General features: G+C 31.1%; 2 protein-coding genes across 2 annotated transcripts; one reads left to right on the forward strand and one right to left on the reverse strand.

Moving 5' to 3' along the window:
• The first annotated feature begins 1,336 nt into the window (after nucleotides 1-1,336).
• Nucleotides 1,337-2,181, forward strand: LOC120213378 (two-component response regulator ARR17-like). Its single transcript, XM_039211550.1, has 5 exons — nucleotides 1,337-1,493; nucleotides 1,590-1,660; nucleotides 1,752-1,835; nucleotides 1,914-1,984; nucleotides 2,085-2,181. Exons 1-5 carry the CDS (start codon nucleotides 1,337-1,339, stop codon nucleotides 2,179-2,181), a joined length of 480 nt encoding a protein of 159 aa, XP_039067481.1.
• A 9,033-nt stretch (nucleotides 2,182-11,214) lies between these two features.
• LOC120213127 (adenine/guanine permease AZG1-like) lies at nucleotides 11,215-13,049 on the reverse strand. Its single transcript, XM_039211280.1, has one exon. It carries the CDS (start codon nucleotides 13,032-13,034, stop codon nucleotides 11,310-11,312), a length of 1,725 nt encoding a protein of 574 aa, XP_039067211.1. The 5' UTR covers nucleotides 13,035-13,049; the 3' UTR covers nucleotides 11,215-11,309.
• Between the last annotated feature and the right edge of the window lie 8,297 nt (nucleotides 13,050-21,346).

Raw genomic sequence — 21,346 nt, forward strand, 5'->3', positions numbered from 1 at the left:
AGATTCGAATACTTGGTAACCAAGAATTCTTATTCTATAAGAACTACTATTAATTAAGTAAACTTAATCACCAAGTAATTTTCACTAAATAAAATTATAACAAAATCCAACTTAATTTTTAATTAAAATTTGACTCAACATATATCCCTTATCTTCTCATCAATCCTTAAAACTGGCTCGTACAGGTGTTATATGGCAAGTGAAAGATTTGGTTGCTTGGGATTGAAGCAACACAATTTTTTAACCTAAACCAATATTGACCCAGATTTTGGACAAGTTTATTCATGGTATACAGTATCAAAGTTTGATATATTTTTAAAATAAAAATCTTGGGTCATATAATTTTCAATATTTCCAATACGCATACTACCACTATTCACATGGATGACTTCAAATCTTTAATAATTTATGAAATGATGGATATTGAAGAAGTAGTGGAGGAAAGTCCAACTAGAATGATCTCTGCATGAAGGGAAATTAACAATCATGAACATTTTTATTAGATAAATTACATGTTTAATATCTCAATTATCAATTTTGTTCTATTTTAATCAAATGATTTTTTTTATAAAAAAAATCATATCTAATGTTCCGTTTTAGTTTTATTTTGATCAGCAACCATTAACAAATTAACAAAACTTTTGACGTGACATTTCTTTTATTTTTTTGATGATGACATTATATTATTTTATGGTGATATGTCAGCATAATCGTTAAATTTTTAACAACGTGTGACTAAAATAAAATCAAAACTAAAAGTTAGATATAATTTAAAAATATTAAGTGACTAAAATGAAATACAAATGATAGTTAAGATATTAAATGTGTAATTTATCATTCTTTGTTTACAAATCAAAGCAAAAAATGCATGGATTCTATTTGTTTCCGACCAAGGATCTCCATTGATCCGTACGACCAACCTTACAACATAGAAAACGATCCTAGTTTCTTAAAAAAACACGTCTCTTGATCCCTTTTTTCCATGAAGAAAACAAAACAAAAATTATTCTGCAAACCTGTCTGTCTGTCCATGGCAGATTCTGTGGTGTCAGATTGGATATTGCCAGCCAAAGTTCATCCTTTTAATATCAATTATTTTCTCATTCCACTCTGAGATCAAATCAAAGATAACCCCGAAAAAGATTGTCAAATATTTGTGATCTCTTGCTTTGGGCTTTTATTATTTGTTTCCAAAAAGAAATTTCCACTTTCTCTCCCTCCAAACACCTTTTTCTTCTATAAATGTAAGGTCTCATTGCTTCTGCGCATCTCTTCTACTTTTTGCAACTTTCTGCTTGCCTTTATTACACCAGTCATTTATAGATTATTACTCAACATGGGCGAGGGCGGCGGAGTTGCTGGTGGCTGTGGGAACAACTTTTCCGAGGACATGGCGGTGGAGCTTGGAGATGAACCCCATGTTTTAGCTGTGGATGATAACCTTATTGACAGAAAGCTGGTGGAGAAATTGCTCAAGAACTCCTCCTGTAAAGGTACATTTGTTTTAAAATCCTACAATTTTGTACCATTTTCAAAAAAATTAATCTTTGGGGAGTTGTTTCTTCAAATATTTTCATGTGCTTTTGCAGTAACTACAGCAGAAAGTGCTTCGAGGGCTTTGGATTATCTGGGACTGGGAAATGAGACACTGAAAGGCACTGTAAGTTAACCAACAAAAAAAATATCCTTTTCTGAAAGTTTCGAAATTTAAAAAAACACGAACATGAATCGGAAAACAAAATTTCCATTTTTTACAGGTTTCCAAGGTGAACCTAATCATAACAGATTACTGCATGCCAGGAATGACAGGGTATGAACTGCTCAAGAAAATTAAGGTAAAATATAACATTTTAAAGTACCCTTTGTTTTCTTTCTTTAATGATTTAATGCTCACAATTTTTAGTTAAAACCAGGAATCATCTCTTCTCAAGGAAGTTCCTGTTGTGATAATGTCGTCCGAGAACATTCCGACTCGTATCAGTCAGTAAGTTTCGGTTCACATTCGATTCAACAACAAGAAGTTTGATTCGAAACGTCGGACTCGAATTCGGGTCGAAATATCTAAAGTTGATTTTATGTAACAGGTGCTTGGAGGAAGGTGCTAAGATGTTCATGCTAAAGCCATTGAAACAGTCAGATGTGATGCAGTTGAAATGGCGTCTGATAAAATGCAAGGATTAGGGAATCAAAGAAGATCATTAATGGAAATTTTACTTTTTTGCACCCACATTTTGAATGGGAAAGACCAAATTACAAAGCTTATATTATATCAGTTTTAGTTTTAATATAATGTTCTTAGTATACTTTCTTACTTGTCCGTATCAAAGTTTAATATACCTCGTAGTGCTCATTTCCATTGTTAATTTTGATTTTATAAACCTAGAGTTAATACAATGTAGAAATGTTTAAAGATTTTTAATCTTTTGATAATAAGTGTTCATACGTTTAGTATATGGGATACCCTAATAAGAAATCTCAACAAATAATAACAAATCTTTTAATCATCAAAATCGTTTGATTCATATATTTGAAACGTATAATAAATTCAAACCTTAGTTATAGATCTCATATTGGACTGCTTTTTACCTAATTCCCATGTGTTTCCGGCTTTATTACCTATATATACCCATTAGTTAAAGATTATTTATGACATAATGCTAAAAAAAATCCTAACATTCAGTTAAATATGCACTTTAGTTCCTATTATTTTTCTTGGAGCATTTTGACCCTCCCATCATTTTATTTTATGACATAAAAACCTCTCTATAGACGGAAACTGCTAGTTAACAAATGGTTAATGCTGTAAAATAAGATCATTTTTATCCTAAAATAAAATGTTAAGGGCCAAAATGCTCTAGAAAAAAAGATAATGATCTAAGTGAAATGTTAGGAGTCCTTTTGCCTTAAAATAAAACGTTTGGGGTCAAAATGCTAAAAAAAATAGGTACCAAAATCTCTAGTATAATCAACTTATTTCTAAACACTAATCTCTAGTATCCAATTATAGAGATAAATTTATTGTTTACAAACTTGCAAATAAAAAATCTACTCAAAGTGAATTTCCTATTCTTCATCAGTTTATAAAGAAAAAAACAGAATTTTACACAGATTAAACTTCTTGCATCATTTTAACTTATATGTTAAGCAAATTTCTTCCTAATCATCACGGACTTAATTGAAAAGAATTCGAATGATATACAATAGGTAATAAAGCCTATTCCTTCTCTGCTTTTTTGGTACAAATTTGGAATTATTTGGAGTTGATTGGCCATTAAACCAATTAGGTACAAAAGAAAATGTCCAAAAAAGGTACTGTAGAATATTGGTTTACTTGCATTGAACGTGTGCTCTGCGACGTGCTATCTTATTATTATTAGGTAAACTACATTTGGAGTCACCCAATTATTAATAAATTATAAATGAGATGGTAAATTTAGAAAAGTTATAAATTAATCACTTTATTTATTGATGGCAATAATCAAGTCACTCAGTTTATCAATTGCGACGATCAGATCATTCAATTGTAACTAATATTTTTTACACACTTAACTATATAATAATATATTAGTGACAATCGATTAATTAAATAATTAATTTATAACTTTTTAAGATCAATGATCTATTCATAGTTTTACTAACAATTGAGTATCATGTTATATATTTTTACCTTTATTATTATCATTAAAGATTCTTGTTAATTGTTTGCCAATAAATTTTGGATTTGGAAAGCATTATACCAACAAATAAAATCAACATCAAGATTATCGATATCGTATTAATATAGAGCAAGACATAACTTTTACCTGTTCAAATAACAATTAACATGAAACCATTATAAATTTATTATTACGAATTATTTTCGTAAAAGGTTTTCGATGTAGATTCTACCTTCCTATTATGTTGTTACATAGATATAATTTAATATCGATCAAAATAGATAAATAAAACTAAATATAATAAAATTTTAATTAAAATAACAGTTAAATAACATTTTAGTATATATTAAGTGAATTTAGTGATTAGAAGATTTATTATTATCTATTGAAATCTCTTATTCGAGTACTATATATGCAAATATATAAATATTTATTATCAAACAATTAATTTTTTTAAAATAAATATTATCATATAATTATATATTAAAAATTGATTTACAGTCATTAAAATAGTACATAGATGAACAGGATTGTCTCTTGGAATGTGGCACGCTGGTCGGTGTTTTTAATGTGTTCTGTCCTTTTATACGGGTTGGTTCTGCATGGATTTTGACTGTATTAACATATTGTACTTTGGGTATGAGTATGACTTTTGATTTTAATTTTGTTGGGCTTCGATCCGATTTCATAGAATTGTTTTTTAAAATTTAAGTTCCAATTGGATCATGTATAAGTTTAGGATAAAAAATTTGACTCGATCTAATATAATATTTTTAAATAAATTTTTTAGAAAAAGATAAACATGATATATGTCGGTTAACATTTTTTATCAGTCGTTATAATGTGGACACCTAAAATTATTTTGAGTGAAAATTCTGTAGGCATTTAATGTTAGTAGAAGGCATATAAAAATAGTGTCTAAACTATACTCTTATTTTCTATTTAGGTGACTAATTTTTTTCAGTCGTGACTAACGTTACAAACGTTACTATTTTAAGTGTCTTAGACACTTTTTTTATATTAACCCTCAGTAAAAGGTATAGTTGGCATTATCCAATTTGCCTGGATTGTTTGTTGGGTCTTTAGCGTTGACTATGATAGCTGCTCCTGTTTCTACTCTTTGCCTAATCTTTCCAAAGTCGGGGTGAATTTCATTTTCCTTACTGTTTCTGTCCTTGGATTTTAGAATTTTACTGAATTATTGAAAATGGACAGTCTTTAGTTTAAGGTGAAGTGGAAAGTTTACCTTTTGTAATCCATGACAAGGAATCCGTGAGGCCCATAACTGTTTCATACCACTAGTATTCTTCATGATTTGTTATATATCCTCCTCTTATTGGTGCTTCTTGAAATTCCAGGCGTTAGTTTTTATACACAGGTTCTTTAGTGTAGTACTTGTTGCGTTATTCATTCTATGGCATACTTCATCGATGGAGCCTTCACAATCCAATTCAAAGGTAAATCCAAAACCACACATGGTGTTGTCATTCTCATGTTTGATCCTTGTTTGTCATCATTTGACAATGAAAACTCAAATATCCCTGCAGACGTTGTGTTCAAATCTGAGACCTCTAGGATAACAACCATCCCTTTAATCACTTAGGATAAAAACTCATAGATTTTTTGGTTTCATTGGTGATGGTGCTACGCTTGGCTAGCTCTTTGGGTGTTTGTTTGCCACAGGAATGGCTTGGCTGGGGTCGTGTATGTATGCCTAGTTGATTTTTTGAATGAAAGATTGTTAATGTTTGTTATTTTACTATTTTTTTTCTTCTGTCGTTCCTCCTCCCTCCGTGTCTTTTTGAACTTTGTGCCGTTTAATTGCAGTTCTCCTATTTGCTGCCATTTTAATGGAACTAGCGGCACAGTCATCAAAAGGGATCAACAAGGATATAGTTCATATCCCTGAAGAGTTATCTCCTATTAGTTTAGTTAATTCGCCATTTTTGTGGTTTTGTTTTGTGTGTGTGTTTGTATGGGCTACTTCTTGTCTGGTTAATGGATGTTATGTTAGATGTTAAAAGAAGCAATACATCAATATAAAGTGATTATTTTCATTAATCTCACTCTGTCTGCATAATATTGCTAAAGGCCTTCCACTTTACCTTTGTAAGTTTCTTGTGAACCTGCATGCATGAATTTTGAGGATTGAACCTCATATTTTCTAGCTCGGTGTTTCCTTATGGAAGAGCCGACATTGATCAACCGAAAGATGATGATGATGAGCAAACTGCATCAACTCTCAAAGTTTCTTCTCCTAAACTAACTACCACTGCTGTGAATTCTCAGCTTTGGGCTATCTCAGATGGATTGCAGCTCATATTGTCATCAACCTATTTATTGCTTGTGTCATTGTTCCTCTGGTTGAGTGCAGTTGACTACTCTTTCTTCTATTTTCAGATAAAAATGCTATCTTGATGCACACAATACATGTAGCTTGAATTTTCCTACTATGCATACTAGTATGCATATGCTGAGCTACTTTTTCAATGGATCATGTATGTTTCATACATGGTACAATGTTTAGGAGTTGGTACAATGTTTAGGAACTTGACTGACGGAATCTAGGATCGAGTCAAGAAAATAGAATGTAAAACTAAATAGGATTTCTTTCTGCAAGATTTCTTTTAAAATCTATAGGATTTCTTTATTGTTGTTTTTATCCTCACTGGACAACTTAACGGTATGCTAGGCTTACTATGAGTTTTGTAGTTTGTTTCGAACTAAATATCGACTCATCACAACAAAGAAGATGAGGTATTTTCTCGGTGCTCGTTGATGTCATTCCTTTTCATGTCTATTGTCCTATGGGGTTCAAATCATCTCTGGCTATGTCATTTCATCTAATTACGATCCTAACTTTTACTGTTATTGTGTCTTCACATGTTACAGGGGAGGATTCTTACTGAGGCTGGCGTTACTACAGCTCTATGTTGCAGTCCACTTGTTTCCTTCTCTAATCTGGTTGCCGTCACCTTATGGCCAACTTCCGAGACCCTAAGAAAGGTGTGCCAACGTCGACTGTCTTTTATAGATCGCATTTTATAGAGTTTTATAATTCTCAAGTCCCTGTGTTCGTTACTTTTGTCCGACACATATGACCGTTTGTTGTTCATTACTATGGCAGTAAAGTATAAATGACCGTTCTCCGTCTATTACAATGGAGGTGGCCAATTATGCAGATATGCATAGATGTAATTGTCCAGCGACTTGGGGATGCTACGGCAGCCGGCATATACAAACTACTTTTCAGCGGTCTCAACAGGCGAATCTCAACAGTTTCTCTCTATGCGCTCCCTGTATGTCTTCAGAAATCCATCCGGTGGTCATCTGTATTCATACATTTATTGAACTTCTCTATATATCCGTGTCCGTAACCGAGCTGATGAAGGTGTTCCATCATTTTTATTTCCTCCAGGTATATTTACTTTGGATTATCACAACCTATATGATTTAGGATGCCATCAGACATATTTATCCAAACTCCAAGTTGGATCCTCTCGTTGAAAATTATCTGAAACATGATTTGCTTTACATTTCTTTGGAAATCGAAGAATGAACGGGTCAAGATCCTTACATTTGTCGAATGATTGCTAGATGTAACATATTCTACGAGCTGCTCCGATCAAAGCATTAGCAAAAGGGACGTGCTATACAAGTGGACTACTATATGACGACGAGTTTCTTGCTCTTCTTTATAGTCATCAGCTGGTTCATCGCCAGCTTCTAAGTTTCCGACTGTTTGGCTTATTCATTTGCAGTATGAGGTTGCCATTCTTGTGCACCATGCGGCTAGCCTATGACTCGTAAGTTATCAGTTTCATTGTAGGACGAGGTTTCGACAACATTAGTGTCTTCTTACAGATTAAGGATGACTGGCCTAATATGATCCTCAAATGGCACATCGACACGTGCCCGAATCTATGATCTTATTTCTTTTATATTTTTCTTTTCATTCGGATATGAATATCTGATATACGTGCAAGTGTTTAATACGAATAAAAATATAAAATCATTTTTTCGTATTTAAAGGTTGTCGAATGGTGATTTCTCTGAACCCATATAGTAGGGTTAAACGACATGGTTAGGAAGGTTAAAAACAACCCTTTGAAGAGGAAAAGAACCGTGTGGTTTTCGTGTTGTGTTTCGATGTCAGATCAACAAATCAGAGTGAAGAATATGTTCTGTTTCCCAACAGCTCTCCTTTGGTCCTCACAAACAAATTAGGACTGGTTGGTAATCATGTTAGAAACAGAATATTAATCCATCACTGCATGATTTTAAAGCTTATTAGATGGAGATTTTGTTAACCCTAATCCGAAAGTTATTAAACACTTGAAAACTTACTCGAACTCATTGTCTCTTTGATCGGTAAAAGTTGTTCGTAATATAACAAACAATCAATTGATTTGGTGGAATGAGGTATTAGATATATGAAGGTCAGATGTTTGAATTTTGATTTTATGAATGGAGCAAACTGGGTTGAGAGGATCGCCTCCATAATTGATCTTTATAATATCTCATGTGCATTAGTTAATCAATATATCGAATATTAATATGATTTAAAAAAAAAGTTGTTTGTAATAGAAAAATGATTTGGTTTTGGTAGGAACCCCCCACTAAGCAAGCACAAAGGACAAAACAAGTGTGTGGTGTTACATGATTCATCTTTCATTTCCCACTTCAAATTGCCTTTGAATTTTGGTCTAAACCCTCAAAATCAACCAGATTTTGATCAGACATTAATTCTCAAATGCTTTAATTTGTTCTCAGAATCCGTTTCGTCATTGGACAAAGCTTAAGTTGTCTAAGCAACATCCCTCCACTAAGCAATTACCATCCTTATTAGGAAGATATGCTTTATCCTACACTATTGCATCCTCGTTGACTCGGAAAAAAAATATAAATTTATTTTTGATATACTTTCAAAAGATCGATGGTTTTAGACTATTTTGAAACTTATTTGAACTTTTTGAAAAATCTAATTTTAGAAATAAAGACTGAAGTTGTCACCGATCATTTAAGAATATGTATGACCGTACATCTATAATATCAGTTTTAAAAAATACATGTTATTTTATTGATTCGACATATGAAATCTAAAGACCTATTAATAATGGTTAATTATTTTTTTATATTCTCTTTAGATTATTGTTGGACATGCACATCAACCTTGAAAATTATACCGTTGATATATAATCTAATTTGGATTACAGCTGAGAATTGATTATGAAAGGAAAAAAAAGAAACAATATTTAAATATAGGTGCAAAAAGAATCCTATAAAAAGAAGAAAAGCAACTAAAAGGACATATTGGGACAATGACTACTCCAAAATCAGGTAATACACCACTCAAGGTTGCATATCATAAAGAAATTATTTTTAATTTACGATAAATCTGAACTCAAATCTTAATATTTATAATTCTTTTTTTCAACTTATGGATGAAACACTATCATGAAAAAAATATGAAAAAGTTGAAAACAATGCAAGGGAAAAGTGTCAATAATTAGGTTTACTTACCCTAGAAAGAGGAGTAAGTGGATGAATTGGGGCCAAGGAAACGAAGGTGGAAGGCATAAATGAAGATGGGATAGCATTATCTAGTGAATGAAAGCGACCACCACTTGTATGAAGACCAAACATAGGAATTACGTACACGTATGAATATCGATTTTAAGTGAATTTTGAAAAAAATCAATCCATATAAAAAAAATGTAAGAAATACAAACGTTCTAATACTGATCTTGTTATGAATTATGACTAAGGATAAGTGACGATTGACCATGATAATGGCCTAAATTGATTGTTTTTTTAAAAAAAAAAGAAAGAAAAAAATAACAATCACATTGATAATTTGTTAATGATTTACAACTCAATGACTAAAAAATTTCAAAAAGTTATATGCCATAATTAAAACTCTTTATAATTAAATGATGAAAATGAGACAACACCTAAAATTTAATAACTAATGGTGTAATTTACCCTTCAAATATTGGAGAGTGTATGCACGTAATTACACAAATTCTCACCTCTTTTCTAAGAACTGACGAGCGTAAATGAATGCCTGAAATTACACATAATTCAATTGAATTCACTAATTGTTTAAACTTGTTATAATTGTGTAATTACACATGAATTTAATTAAACATGTTTAATTTCGTATTTATGTGCATGTGAAAAGTAATGCTCTTTGGAAGGTCAATATATTTAATTCGACAAGGATTGAGTTATTTCCTACCCAATAAGAGAATTGATTATAAACAAGTTTATTGTGAGATTCATTTGTCATGACATGTAATATAACTATGAATACAAAAATAGAGCTATTATATACATACAAAATTGATGAAATGAACACCAACCAAACAAATTTAATGGTTAAAGAGATAATTGTTATCCCTAGAGGTCTTAAGTTCGAGCACGATGTCTACAGGGATGTTTGAGTGTTTATTGTCAAATGTTTGAAAGTCTTTTGAACAAATAATATATTGTAATCACTCCATAGTAATAAAATACTTGATGAAAAGAAATAGTGACCATTTTCTTGTATTAATGGTTATAGGCAGGGACAGACACATAATTTTATATTAAAAGGGGAGAACTTATAAAATTTTAAGGGGGAAGAAAACAAATATTAAACAGAAAGTACAAAGAAAATATCTAAAATATATATGAATTTAAAATTTTTAGGGGACGACCGCCCCCCCTCTAGGTCCATTATTGATTATAGGAATATGTTCTAATTATATATTTAGTTCACGATTATGATCGTAAACTCTCATTGTAATTTTCGATATTTACTATTTTTAATCAAACTAACAAATTTTATTTGTATAAAAAAATTGATGAAGAGAAATATAATGAGTGGGTTTAATAGTAAAAATTGACGTAATCAATTTAAGTGATCATGAATCAAGTAGCATTATCTGGAAAATGCCCGAATTTTATCCAAATTAAAAATATAATATGCTCTTTTTTAAAACTAAACAAATTTGGACAACTTGGTGTGGGGGATCAAACATCAATTCTTTTAGATGCTTGAAGCTTCTACTTATGAGAGATTGACAATGATTCTAACACCATTGGAACATGCAAAAACAATCCCTTATCTCCAAGGTAAAAATTATTGGTCCCAATTTGTTTAGAATCATGCTTCCTTGCTTGTTCCTTCAATCATTTTTTTCTCTTAGGAATCCATAAATATTAGCTGTAAAATTAAGTTAACATTATACTTAAAATAATAAGTAAACCGAGATCAGACATTAAGTATTTTGCGTAAGGTTAAAGTTTGAATCTTTATATTATGAATAAAATAAATTGAGTTAGAATGATCTCGTAATAAATCTTTGTAGTATAGGATGTAAATGAGCCATCCAATAAATTTCCACTACAACGTAAAGGATAAAATGCTCGTTTAAGTGAAATTAAAATATAGGGGATTATTTAAGAAAATAAAAATAATTCAAGGGTTATTTTTTATATTTTACCAAAAAAGAATTCATAAAAAATATATTTACCGACGGCTATGTTTGTATGCGAAATGTGAATCGATTTCTTGTTTCTCTTTAGCTTTTCCCTACAAATCTGGAGACTACGACGACATTGTCCTAAAGAGACAAAACCGAACACTGAAAGTCCTTCAAATCAAACCTAAACATGATCAAGTTCAACTGCTTTTCCACTTTCGTCGGCTATTGCTTGCTCATGTGCGCCGTTGACCGCATTCCCTCTCCTTTTCACGACGCCAATCGCGACTAATTGTTCCGTCGCCCAATCCCCAACGTGCAACACCATGTATGTTCCAATCCCACCTATCAACCCGTATGCTATCGAATATGTCAACGGCATTAAAATCAACGTCACGAAACCCGGGATCGCCTGCCTCATGTCGTCCCACTCTATCTCCACCACCGCTCTCATCATCAACACGCCCACCAAGATCAATGGTGGCCCCACTGCCCACGCCGGTATTGACGCTAGTAGCGGCGTGAAGAAGAACGCCAAGAAGAAATACCCAGCCACCGTTAGAGCCGTTAACCCTGTTCGTCCACCTTCTCGTATCCCCGTTGATGATTCGATGAATGTCGTCACCGGTGATGTCCCGAGCAATGATCCCACGACGATCGACGTCGCGTCCGACATGAAAGCAAAATATTGACCCTCGAAATTGCCGTTTTGATCGGTGAAACCCGCGAATCGGGACATGGAATATAGTGTGCCGGTTGTGTCCAATATGTCAACGTACAAGAACGTGACCAAAGCCTCCCAAAAGGAACCTTTACCCATACTACTAAAACTCAATGCCCCGGCTGTACTTTGAATTAAATGAATGTCGACGACTTTAGTGAAATAATCGTGTGCCGAGTTACCGGCAACGGTGTTGGGAAAAGCCGTCACTTTAGTGTCGCGAAACCATGAAACGGCCGTCACAAATACTATACCATAAATCATAGCACCCTTAATATTTTTCACCAAACAATAAGCTATAATCACAAAGCCGACGATTCCAAGCCATAATGTGGGATTTTCCATTCTGTCACGTAAACAAAAAATGTCGCTAGAGATGGTACCTCCCGGTATTTTACTGAAGCTTCCGTTAGCTGCCGCTAAAACCGGTGCAACGGAAACCCGAGACGAACTGGGGCAGCCGCCGAGAGTCACTAGGGTCGATGGATTATACCCGATTAACCCGATTCCTTGGTTATTTTGTAATCCGATAAAGGAGAGAAAAAGTCCTATACCCGCGGACGAACTGATCCGAACCGGTTTAGGTATCAATTTAGCTAACTTGGCCCGGAATCCAACTGCTGAAATGAACAAAAAAATTAAGCCTTCGAGGAAAACCGCCGCTAAAGCACTTTTATAAGAGACATTACCCGACCCGTGAAACCCGACAACGGTGTAGGCAAAGTACGCATTTGTCCCCATACCAGGAGCCAAAGCCAGGGGCAAATTCGCGAAAGTACCCATAATCAAACAGCCAATGAGAGAAGAAGCAACAGTGGCCACTATGAGATCTTTACGTACTTTCTCCAAACACGAAGCGTAACCCGGGTTGACCGGGTCGAATTTGCATGACGAATCGGGCTGGACGACTCGGACACTCGACCCGGTGCAGTTGGATAACGGAACGGAAGGGTCGGAGCATAGAGGAACGCAGTCGGAGACGCCGCAAGGACCGCCTGATTCGGCGAGGATGGAAGCGTTGACGGCCAAGATGTAAGCCATAGTGAGGAAAGTGGCGGTGCCGGCGCGTAACTCGGTGGTGAAAGTCGAGTTCCGTTCCGTTAACTTGAAGCGTTTCCCAACCCGGCTATTGGCCACGGCTGAGTTGAGCCGAGTTAAGAAGGTTTTGGATGGTGGGTGAGTTTCCATAACCACGGCAGAAAGAAAAGGAAAAAAAGATAAAGAAAGAAAGAAACTTTGATAATATGTAAGAAGAAAAGAGTATATATATATATATATATATATATATATATATTTACCTAAAGAATGGTGAATTTTTTTGGGAAATTTTATTGGCAAAAGATAGTAGAAAAAGGGAAGAGATTCTGTTGGATGAAAGTGAGAAAGGATCGTTTTATACAAGGGAAAAAGTATCTGATAATTTGCAGAAGAAATCAATAGATTATGAGCACCATGCCATGATGATGATGATCAAACTTCGGGTAAACTACACTACAGGTCACTTATTTAATGATATAATCATAATAAGCCATTAAATTTTAAAAATTTATAAATGAAACATTTAAATAGTCGATTGTTATAAGCATATCAATATGCAGAAACATAAGGTACTATTGACCTTGTATAGGCATCACCTGGAAAATTCTTGGATGGCACGATTCTGGTTCGTCGTCGATACTCCGTGACCGAAAATGAGGAAACAACTCAAAGGACAAAATACCGTACATCTTCACCATGTTTAAAAGCAGAAATCCTTGCAAAATAAAACAGAGTTTCTAATTCATTTCCATACTGTAAAAAAGTGCTTTACAACATTAACAATTTCACAGTATATTTTTACTATATTGCTATTACTGTAAAATATAAAGTTGTTGAAACAATTTTACTTTGCTGGTTCTAATATTGAGTGACATAATTGTAGTAATTGATAAATATGACGACCTAATTAATAAATAAAGGGACCTGATTTTAGTTAAAAATATTAACATAAATATTGCGACTAACCCACGTCGGGTCCTCATCTGTCTATGTATAAAATATGTTTGTGGTCAGAATACGAACGTGATGAAATTACAACTGTTTTAATTTCTAATTGGATCCGCAAATTGAGTTCTGCTACTTGAAATATGAAAACGGCTGCATGCCTACCTTTGAAATATCAAAACGGCTATTAATTATATTTTTAAAAGTTTTAAATTCTTATAAAATTTAATTATCTTTTATTTTTATTATATATAATTTTATACTTTTAATTTTTAAAAATTAATTAAATTTTTTATTTGTTTTTAATACATTTTATATTTTAAGGTTAAATTTGATATTCTGGGATAGTGTTTATTCAGTTATATTGTTAATTTGTTTTTGTTCTTATTGATAGATTTTTGCAATTGTCAAAGATAAATTGTGATTTTTTTTTATTAAACTAAGTTGATTATGAGGTATTTCCCCTCTAAAGATTCTAAACTATTTTATAATGAACACTCAAACACTTCCACAGACACTAGTGTTTGAACCCGATACATCTAGGGACAACATTCATCCCTTTAACCATTGAGTAGTTTGGTTCATGCAGATAAGTTGTGATTTAACTCGGATAAAATCAATTTGTTAATATATTGTCATTATTTTTAGCTTTGATGATGTTTATCTTTTATTATTAATAACGGTGTTTGTGTTTATTATTTTTCTTTGATTGAATTCTTAACTATTTCCTTGTATGATCATATTTTATTATTCAACGTCTAATTTATGTACTTTAATGATTTTAGAAAAAAATGATATCTTTTTATGATTTAATCTATTTTATTTTTAAACTATTTTTATAATTTTATTATACTTGCTCTTTATTCAATAAAATTAATTAGATTATTAGTTTCAAAATAATATATATATATATATATATATATATTACAAATCAGAGACAAACACATGATTTTATGTTAGGGAATTGAACTTCTAAAATTTTAGGAGATGATAAATTTATAAAGTTCTAGAGGTGATAAAAATAAATAACCAATAAAAATATTTCAAATATATGATAATTTAAAAATTTTAGGAAGAACGATAGTGTCTGCTTCGATCAATCCCGTTACAAATGGTTTAAAAACATTGAACTAAGAGTTGGACAATTGGGAAACAATATACTGTTGCAATAACTTTCAAACGTGCTGCCAAATTTTGAAAGAAAATTAGTGGAAGATATTGACAAAAAGAGAGAGCATAAAACAACTAAAATTGACTTTAATTACAATTTTTAATGAAATATTTAAGTCATTATGACTCCCAAGTCCAAATATATATTCATTTCCCTCTTCAAATATATATTTTGGTTTAACACCTTGATTTGATTATTTTGGACGCCACCTTTTTATTTCCATAATTTCCAATAATCAAAGGGCATGTTTTGCATATTAATCAGCAACTAAACCATCATTAAATTTTCAAAATTTAAGTTTAAACCTTCCAAACTTTTAAAAGCTTTAAGTAGACATTATAATATTTTGTCGAGATCTACCGCTAATCTTTCATAATAGATGGTATTTTATAAATTTAAGTATGATAATATTTGGCTTATCTATCACATATGCATATCTGATATAATTATTCAAATCTGATTCATTTAATAAAAATAATATTTATTTTAATTATTAAGCCTATTCAGTGAATTCTTTAAACGTCCTCTTTAATGTATTTCATTTAATTCTTATTATAAATCCTAGTTTTTTTAAGTCTTGATTTTTTTCTTTGAATATTTCCGACGACGATACCTATCTTAGTGTTGGTCGTTGACTGTCGATGTTCATCTTTATCATCGTCATTTCATATCTCGCTTTGGTTTGTTACTTTTATTTTGGGTTTTATTCTATTTTTTAATAAAAATCTCTTTTGTCTAATTTGTTACTTTTCGTATATTTTGGGTAATGTTCGTCTTTATTTTTGACATGTTTTAACTATGCTATTGTGACACTTTTTCTTATTCTTATGGCACGTTATTTACCTACCTCTGTGGTAGATATACGATTGTGTAGAGATTCTCACGTCGCTCGAATTTAATTTACGATTTTCGATAATCTTTTAGTGGTTAGATTCTCTTTTACAGCCGTTTGTCGATGCATTCAGATCTATTTTTACAAAGTGGCCAGTAAATTTGCTTTAATTCGTTTATCATTCCTTATCATCTATAAAGTATTCAGTTGGATAAAGATAAATTAATATTATTAACCATTAATGGGTTATTACGAATGATGAACGTCATATTTTTTAAAAAAAGATCTCCATTATTATATGCCTTTGGATTTTTTATATTTTATTTATGCTCGGGTTTTTTTAGACATAATTCCTAAAAGAAGGGCCCTATTTAGCAGAGATGTTTTGAAAGACAAAAAAAATTAAGGTGGTGGCAGGCAAGGCACGAGACCAATGCCCTCGGCTCAGTAGGCTGACATTGTACCTTTAATATTCAATGTTTCATCTACTCCCACAAACACCTTAATAATTAGTACCTCACCAACTCATTCCTGCTCTGCAAAATTCATTCAATTCGGCCCATTTTATTTTTAAATTTAAATAGTCTGAATCTCATCACAGATTAACTCAAATTGGAAACATCCTCAAGATATATTAAACTGATTTGACCTAATTATTTTAATTGAAATTAGATGTATTTATGAATAAATTGGACGATGAGTAATTGATGTTAACTTTTTTAATGGATCAAATTGTAGCCCTTAAAACTTAAAAGGACTACACTCATCGAATTGTCATCTTTTAAATAATACCATCGTCTGACAGTGTGACAATTCGACTACACACAAGTTGGTAAATAATATCAATTCATAGGGGTTTTATAAATTAGTTTTTTTATTTTTCAAATTTAAATGATTCATTCATTATTATTTTTAAATCATCTAAAAATTGAGTCTATATAACTAAATCGAAATGTACTTTTTAAAATGATTTGAATTTATAAATTTTTTGTTTAAAACTTGAGTCTATATAGATCGAATTAATCGGTTCGGACAAATAACTCGACCTGACTTTTTATATAAGTATTCTATCAAACTCTAAAAAAAATCTCGAAGCATCATTCAATGAGGAATTTATACATGGAGTAATGATGATGAAATTTGTTTTGTGTTTGTGTATGATATTGACAAGCACAAATCAATGAATCTAGATATATATAGAGAGAGATTTGGTATAAAGAAGCAATTGTTTGTTTCTTTAGGGGGCAAAAAAGCAATTGCCTAAACCTTACCATCTAAGGAAGTTTAGCTTTCTCAAAGCAGAAATAAAAAATAAAGATGAAATTGATGAATATCTATATCCATTTATAGTTTAACATCACTTCCCAACCATTTGTCTCGTAGTTTCTTTTGAAAAATCCCTTTCAATCCTTTGTGGTGAACTAAAGGTTGGATTTCTCAAAACATCCACATTATTTCTAGGACCCAACCCTTATTATTATTGATATCCTATCTGTTATTTCTAAAGGTTTCGAGTTCAAGCACATATGATTGTAGGGTATTTGAGAATTTAATGTTTAATGATTGAAAATTTATAAAACGGATAATATCACTTGTAATCATCTTAAATTAATAAAAAAAATCCTTTAAAGGCTTAATTTACGATCTAGTCTTTTAACTATACCCAATTTCTCGTTTTGGTACTATTTATCAAATTAGACGCATACTATCTAAATTATATTGACTTGAATTATAAAATGTTATTTTTTACTTTTCAAATTATTTACTAATAAAATATTTATAATTATTTACTATCTATATAAATATTTATAAATTATTTTAACACATGGATTTGACTCAACAAAACCTATAGGGAGCTTTAATTAGTTGCTTTAATTAAGTGGGCAAAGACTCAAGTTTTTTGAAACATTAATTTTCTTAGTCCTTAATCATAAGGTCTCCTTGAATACCTACTAGCTTTAGACAAAAGGATTGCAATTCAAATGATGGCACAATAAGAAGAAAACAATAGAAAAAAAAAGTGATTTATGGACCAACCCCACACAACTCTAACGATGGCTTTGAGGCAGTTGTGTCTCTATGTTGTATACTCAACAATTAAGAAATATTCTGAATAAATATTACCTTATAATCATCTTATACTATAAAAAAAACATTTCATTGGCTGTACGAATGAATAAGAGGTTGGGTAATTAGAACATTAAAGAATGTGCATGAAACCTAAAGAATGTGTTGATTGGTGTAAAAGCATGCATGAAAATGGAAATATTGTGGAATTAATCAAATAATCATCCATCCATTGCAACATGCCCCCACCAGTCACCAAGTGGGTTACTTTCAAGAGCTAAATAATTCATGATGGAGGTTGGCGATAGTCAAAACTATCGAAAATATAATAAAAAAATTCATCGATATTAATTAAGGTTTATTTTTTAGATGATGTTAAGTCTCTTATTATTTACCTTTTTTTAAAAAAATTTTACTTAAAATAATACTTGAAATCACTGGTTTTGGAATTAATTTTTTCTATTAATAGCGTATCAAATTATCCCTTACATTTATATAAAATTTATTTTTAATTTCATGAATCTAAAATTTAAATTAAATAGTTATAATAAATTATGAAATATATCTTCATTTGTAATGTATAAATATCTAAAATTATTACATCTAATCTAGAAAAACAATAATTTTATATCATTCTACAATAGACAATACAATGAAGATTATTTAAATATTATTAATTAGACTTAACATGATTATACAACATGAAACATAATATTGAAAAATAGTTAAGTATGTACGATATGATAAAAACATTAATATATATGAATATACAAATACATCAAATATTACATAAATTAAATTATAACATATCAATATTTATATAAATATTTAATAAATATAATACTTACATGAAAGCACAATTATACAAAAACAGTAGTTATTTGAACAATGTTTATTCTTGATATAATTTTTATTAATATAACATAATTACAAGACAACAGAAAAAACTAAAACATAACATGGAAATAATATAAACATAATTGTAAAAGAATTTAATGTCCAAACTCAAAATCAGTCCAATCCGTCTGGACTCATGGCCCGTTATCAAATACCGTATGATTTGTGGCTTTCGAATAATCCAAATCCACTGTAGGGAACCATTGGCAGTAGGTGAACATTCAGTGACCGTACATGTCACATTTGCAACTGAATCAGTATTCAAGAGAATAAGAATTTGGTTGCCGGTAAACATTGGCGTAGTGAGTGAACCAGTATTAGTAGAACCACAATCTTGCACAGAATCAACAGCTACTTTTAGACTAGTTGCCATGGTATCTTGCACAGAACCACAATCTGACGGAAAGCCAATCAGTCTGTAACAGTTCCCTCGTTCGTGGCCCTTGATCTTGCAATGAGCACATACACTATTGAATCATTGAGGATTATTGTTTTTAGAGACATTAGAGTACATGGCAGTAACCTTAGTGAACAAAGGGAAACTCGAAAAATGAACGCACTGACATTCATGTGCACGATCATAAAATAGACGTGATTAATTGAAGGAAACAGTTTCTTTTAGAGAATTTGACTCTGAATAAAAGCGTAAGTCTCATCGAAACCGTTGAAAAACTAAAACAGCATTTGTCGAGCCAAATGTTGAGAATTCCTTTAATTACCGTCACAGTCACAAGCTGCAAGAGGTGCTAGGGCAGTAAACACATCCCATAATAGCTTCAACCGAGCGAAATTGGTCGATACAATGTTGTCACATTGATTCAATAGAGCAATTTCCCAATGAAGGAAATAAATCATTCAACCATCAACCTTATCAAACCTCTCTTTTAAATTTTGCCAAACAAGTATCACACTAGATGCGAACACAATCCTAACAGAAAGCTTTTTACTCACCGTCTTCAATATCTATGACAAAACAATCGTCCTCTCTTCTAAATTTTTCAGGTTTTCCTATATTTTAGATTTTTGATGTATTCTTTTATTGATAATCTATTCTCGTCCTTTAAAAATTTCAAGTTTTTCTATATTTTAGATTTTTTAATGTATTTTTATTGATAATTTATTATCGCCCTTTAAAATTTTATAAATTCACCCCCTTTAAAATTTTATAGGTTACCCCTAACATAAAGTCCATCATCCGTATCTGTGTATATCAATCTAATTTATACACATTTCAGTAACAGATTAACTGTCAAACTATCCAACAATAAACTATTAACAGTCTAACTAATTAACAACCACAAACTAACTTCCTATTCTCTACATGCAAATAAAGGAAATGATTATGTATTTACTCAAGGTTGATTTAGTATCCATATCCAACTCACGCATCAGTATGGTTTATCTATATTCAATTTTAAATAATTATCATAAATTTAATTTAATAATTAATAAAATAAAAATACTTCTTTTGAAAAGAGAAAATTAAAATAAATAATAATTGTATAATAAAGTATAAACCATTGGATGTAATTCAGCATATTTAAATAACTTTCAATTTTGGCGACTGCCCCATGCTTATATAAAATATAATTTCAAATTCAACAAAACTCACCCAGCGAAGAAGCCGACATATAACCAAAATTATGCTTGTCTAAGATAAGAGAGCAGCACCATATTTGAACTTTTGACTTATTAAATTTAAAATTTAATAATTTATTTATAGCGGTCCATACATTTATTTAATCATTTAAGTTCAAAGGTTCATGACTTATTTAACTGTATACAAAGCAGAGATATCAACTCATTTAAATATAATAGTAAAGGTTTGGGGGTCTTAAAAGGTTTTATTTAAAATAATTAATTGAATTCTTTTGTATTCTTTTTTTAATTTATTCTTTTATCTACGTCATTAATTAAATTAATTTTTTTTTCTAAATCAATAAATATTACGTGTCACGATATTTAAAAGTTTTAATTAGTTTTTTTAAGCTGAAAACTCTAAACGCCCTTAAGCCAATTGTAGAATTCAATAATTTTATTAATATTTTATGTGGATTGGACTTCAAAGATGATGGCATTGTTTCTTTCAGAAAGAAAAAAAAAACTGGATAATGGAAGGCTGCTTACGTAATGCTTACAAGATATTAGTAAGGAATTTAAATAGCGGTCCGATTTTTTATCGCATTGTGTCTAACATAGTTGCATATATAATGAATGTTATTATAGTCATTGTAAATGTCACAATCCTGAATTTATTTTTAAAATTTGTTATAGTCATTATAAATATCATTGTAAATAGTCATTGTAGATAACAACTTATTATTATAGTAATCGACTGTTAATCATTAAATTGTGACCACAATTCATCGATGTATCATTTCACTTCATACTACTACTTTTTACTCTAAACTATTTCAAATACTACAATTACAACTATATAGCTGTCATTATCTTGCTACCCAATCACTATTTGAATACCTTAACTAGGCTATAAAAGGCAAAGTAGTAAAGAGTTTAATCGTCAGATTCTGGAATCGTCAGATTCTGGAA

This window comes from Hibiscus syriacus, unplaced genomic scaffold, assembly GCF_006381635.1.
Source record: "Hibiscus syriacus cultivar Baekdansim isolate YM2019G1 unplaced genomic scaffold, ASM638163v2 tig00110020_pilon, whole genome shotgun sequence".
NCBI classification, from domain to species: Eukaryota; Viridiplantae; Streptophyta; class Magnoliopsida; order Malvales; family Malvaceae; genus Hibiscus; species Hibiscus syriacus.

What these genes read in the sequence shown, in the direction of transcription:
- LOC120213378 (XM_039211550.1), top strand. Translation starts at nt 1,337, where the DNA reads ATGGGCGAGGGCGGCGGAGTTGCTGGTGGCTGTGGGAACAACTTTTCC. An exon ending in ATGAGACACTGAAAGGCACT is followed by an intron (nt 1,661 to 1,751) that starts GTAAGTTAACCA and finishes AATTTCCATTTT; the next exon opens with TTACAGGTTTCCAAGGTGAA. An exon ending in ATTCCGACTCGTATCAGTCA is followed by an intron (nt 1,985 to 2,084) that starts GTAAGTTTCGGT and finishes TTTATGTAACAG; the next exon opens with GTGCTTGGAGGAAGGTGCTA.
- LOC120213127 (XM_039211280.1), bottom strand. Translation starts at nt 13,034, where the DNA reads ATGGAAACTCACCCACCATCCAAAACCTTCTTAACTCGGCTCAACTCA.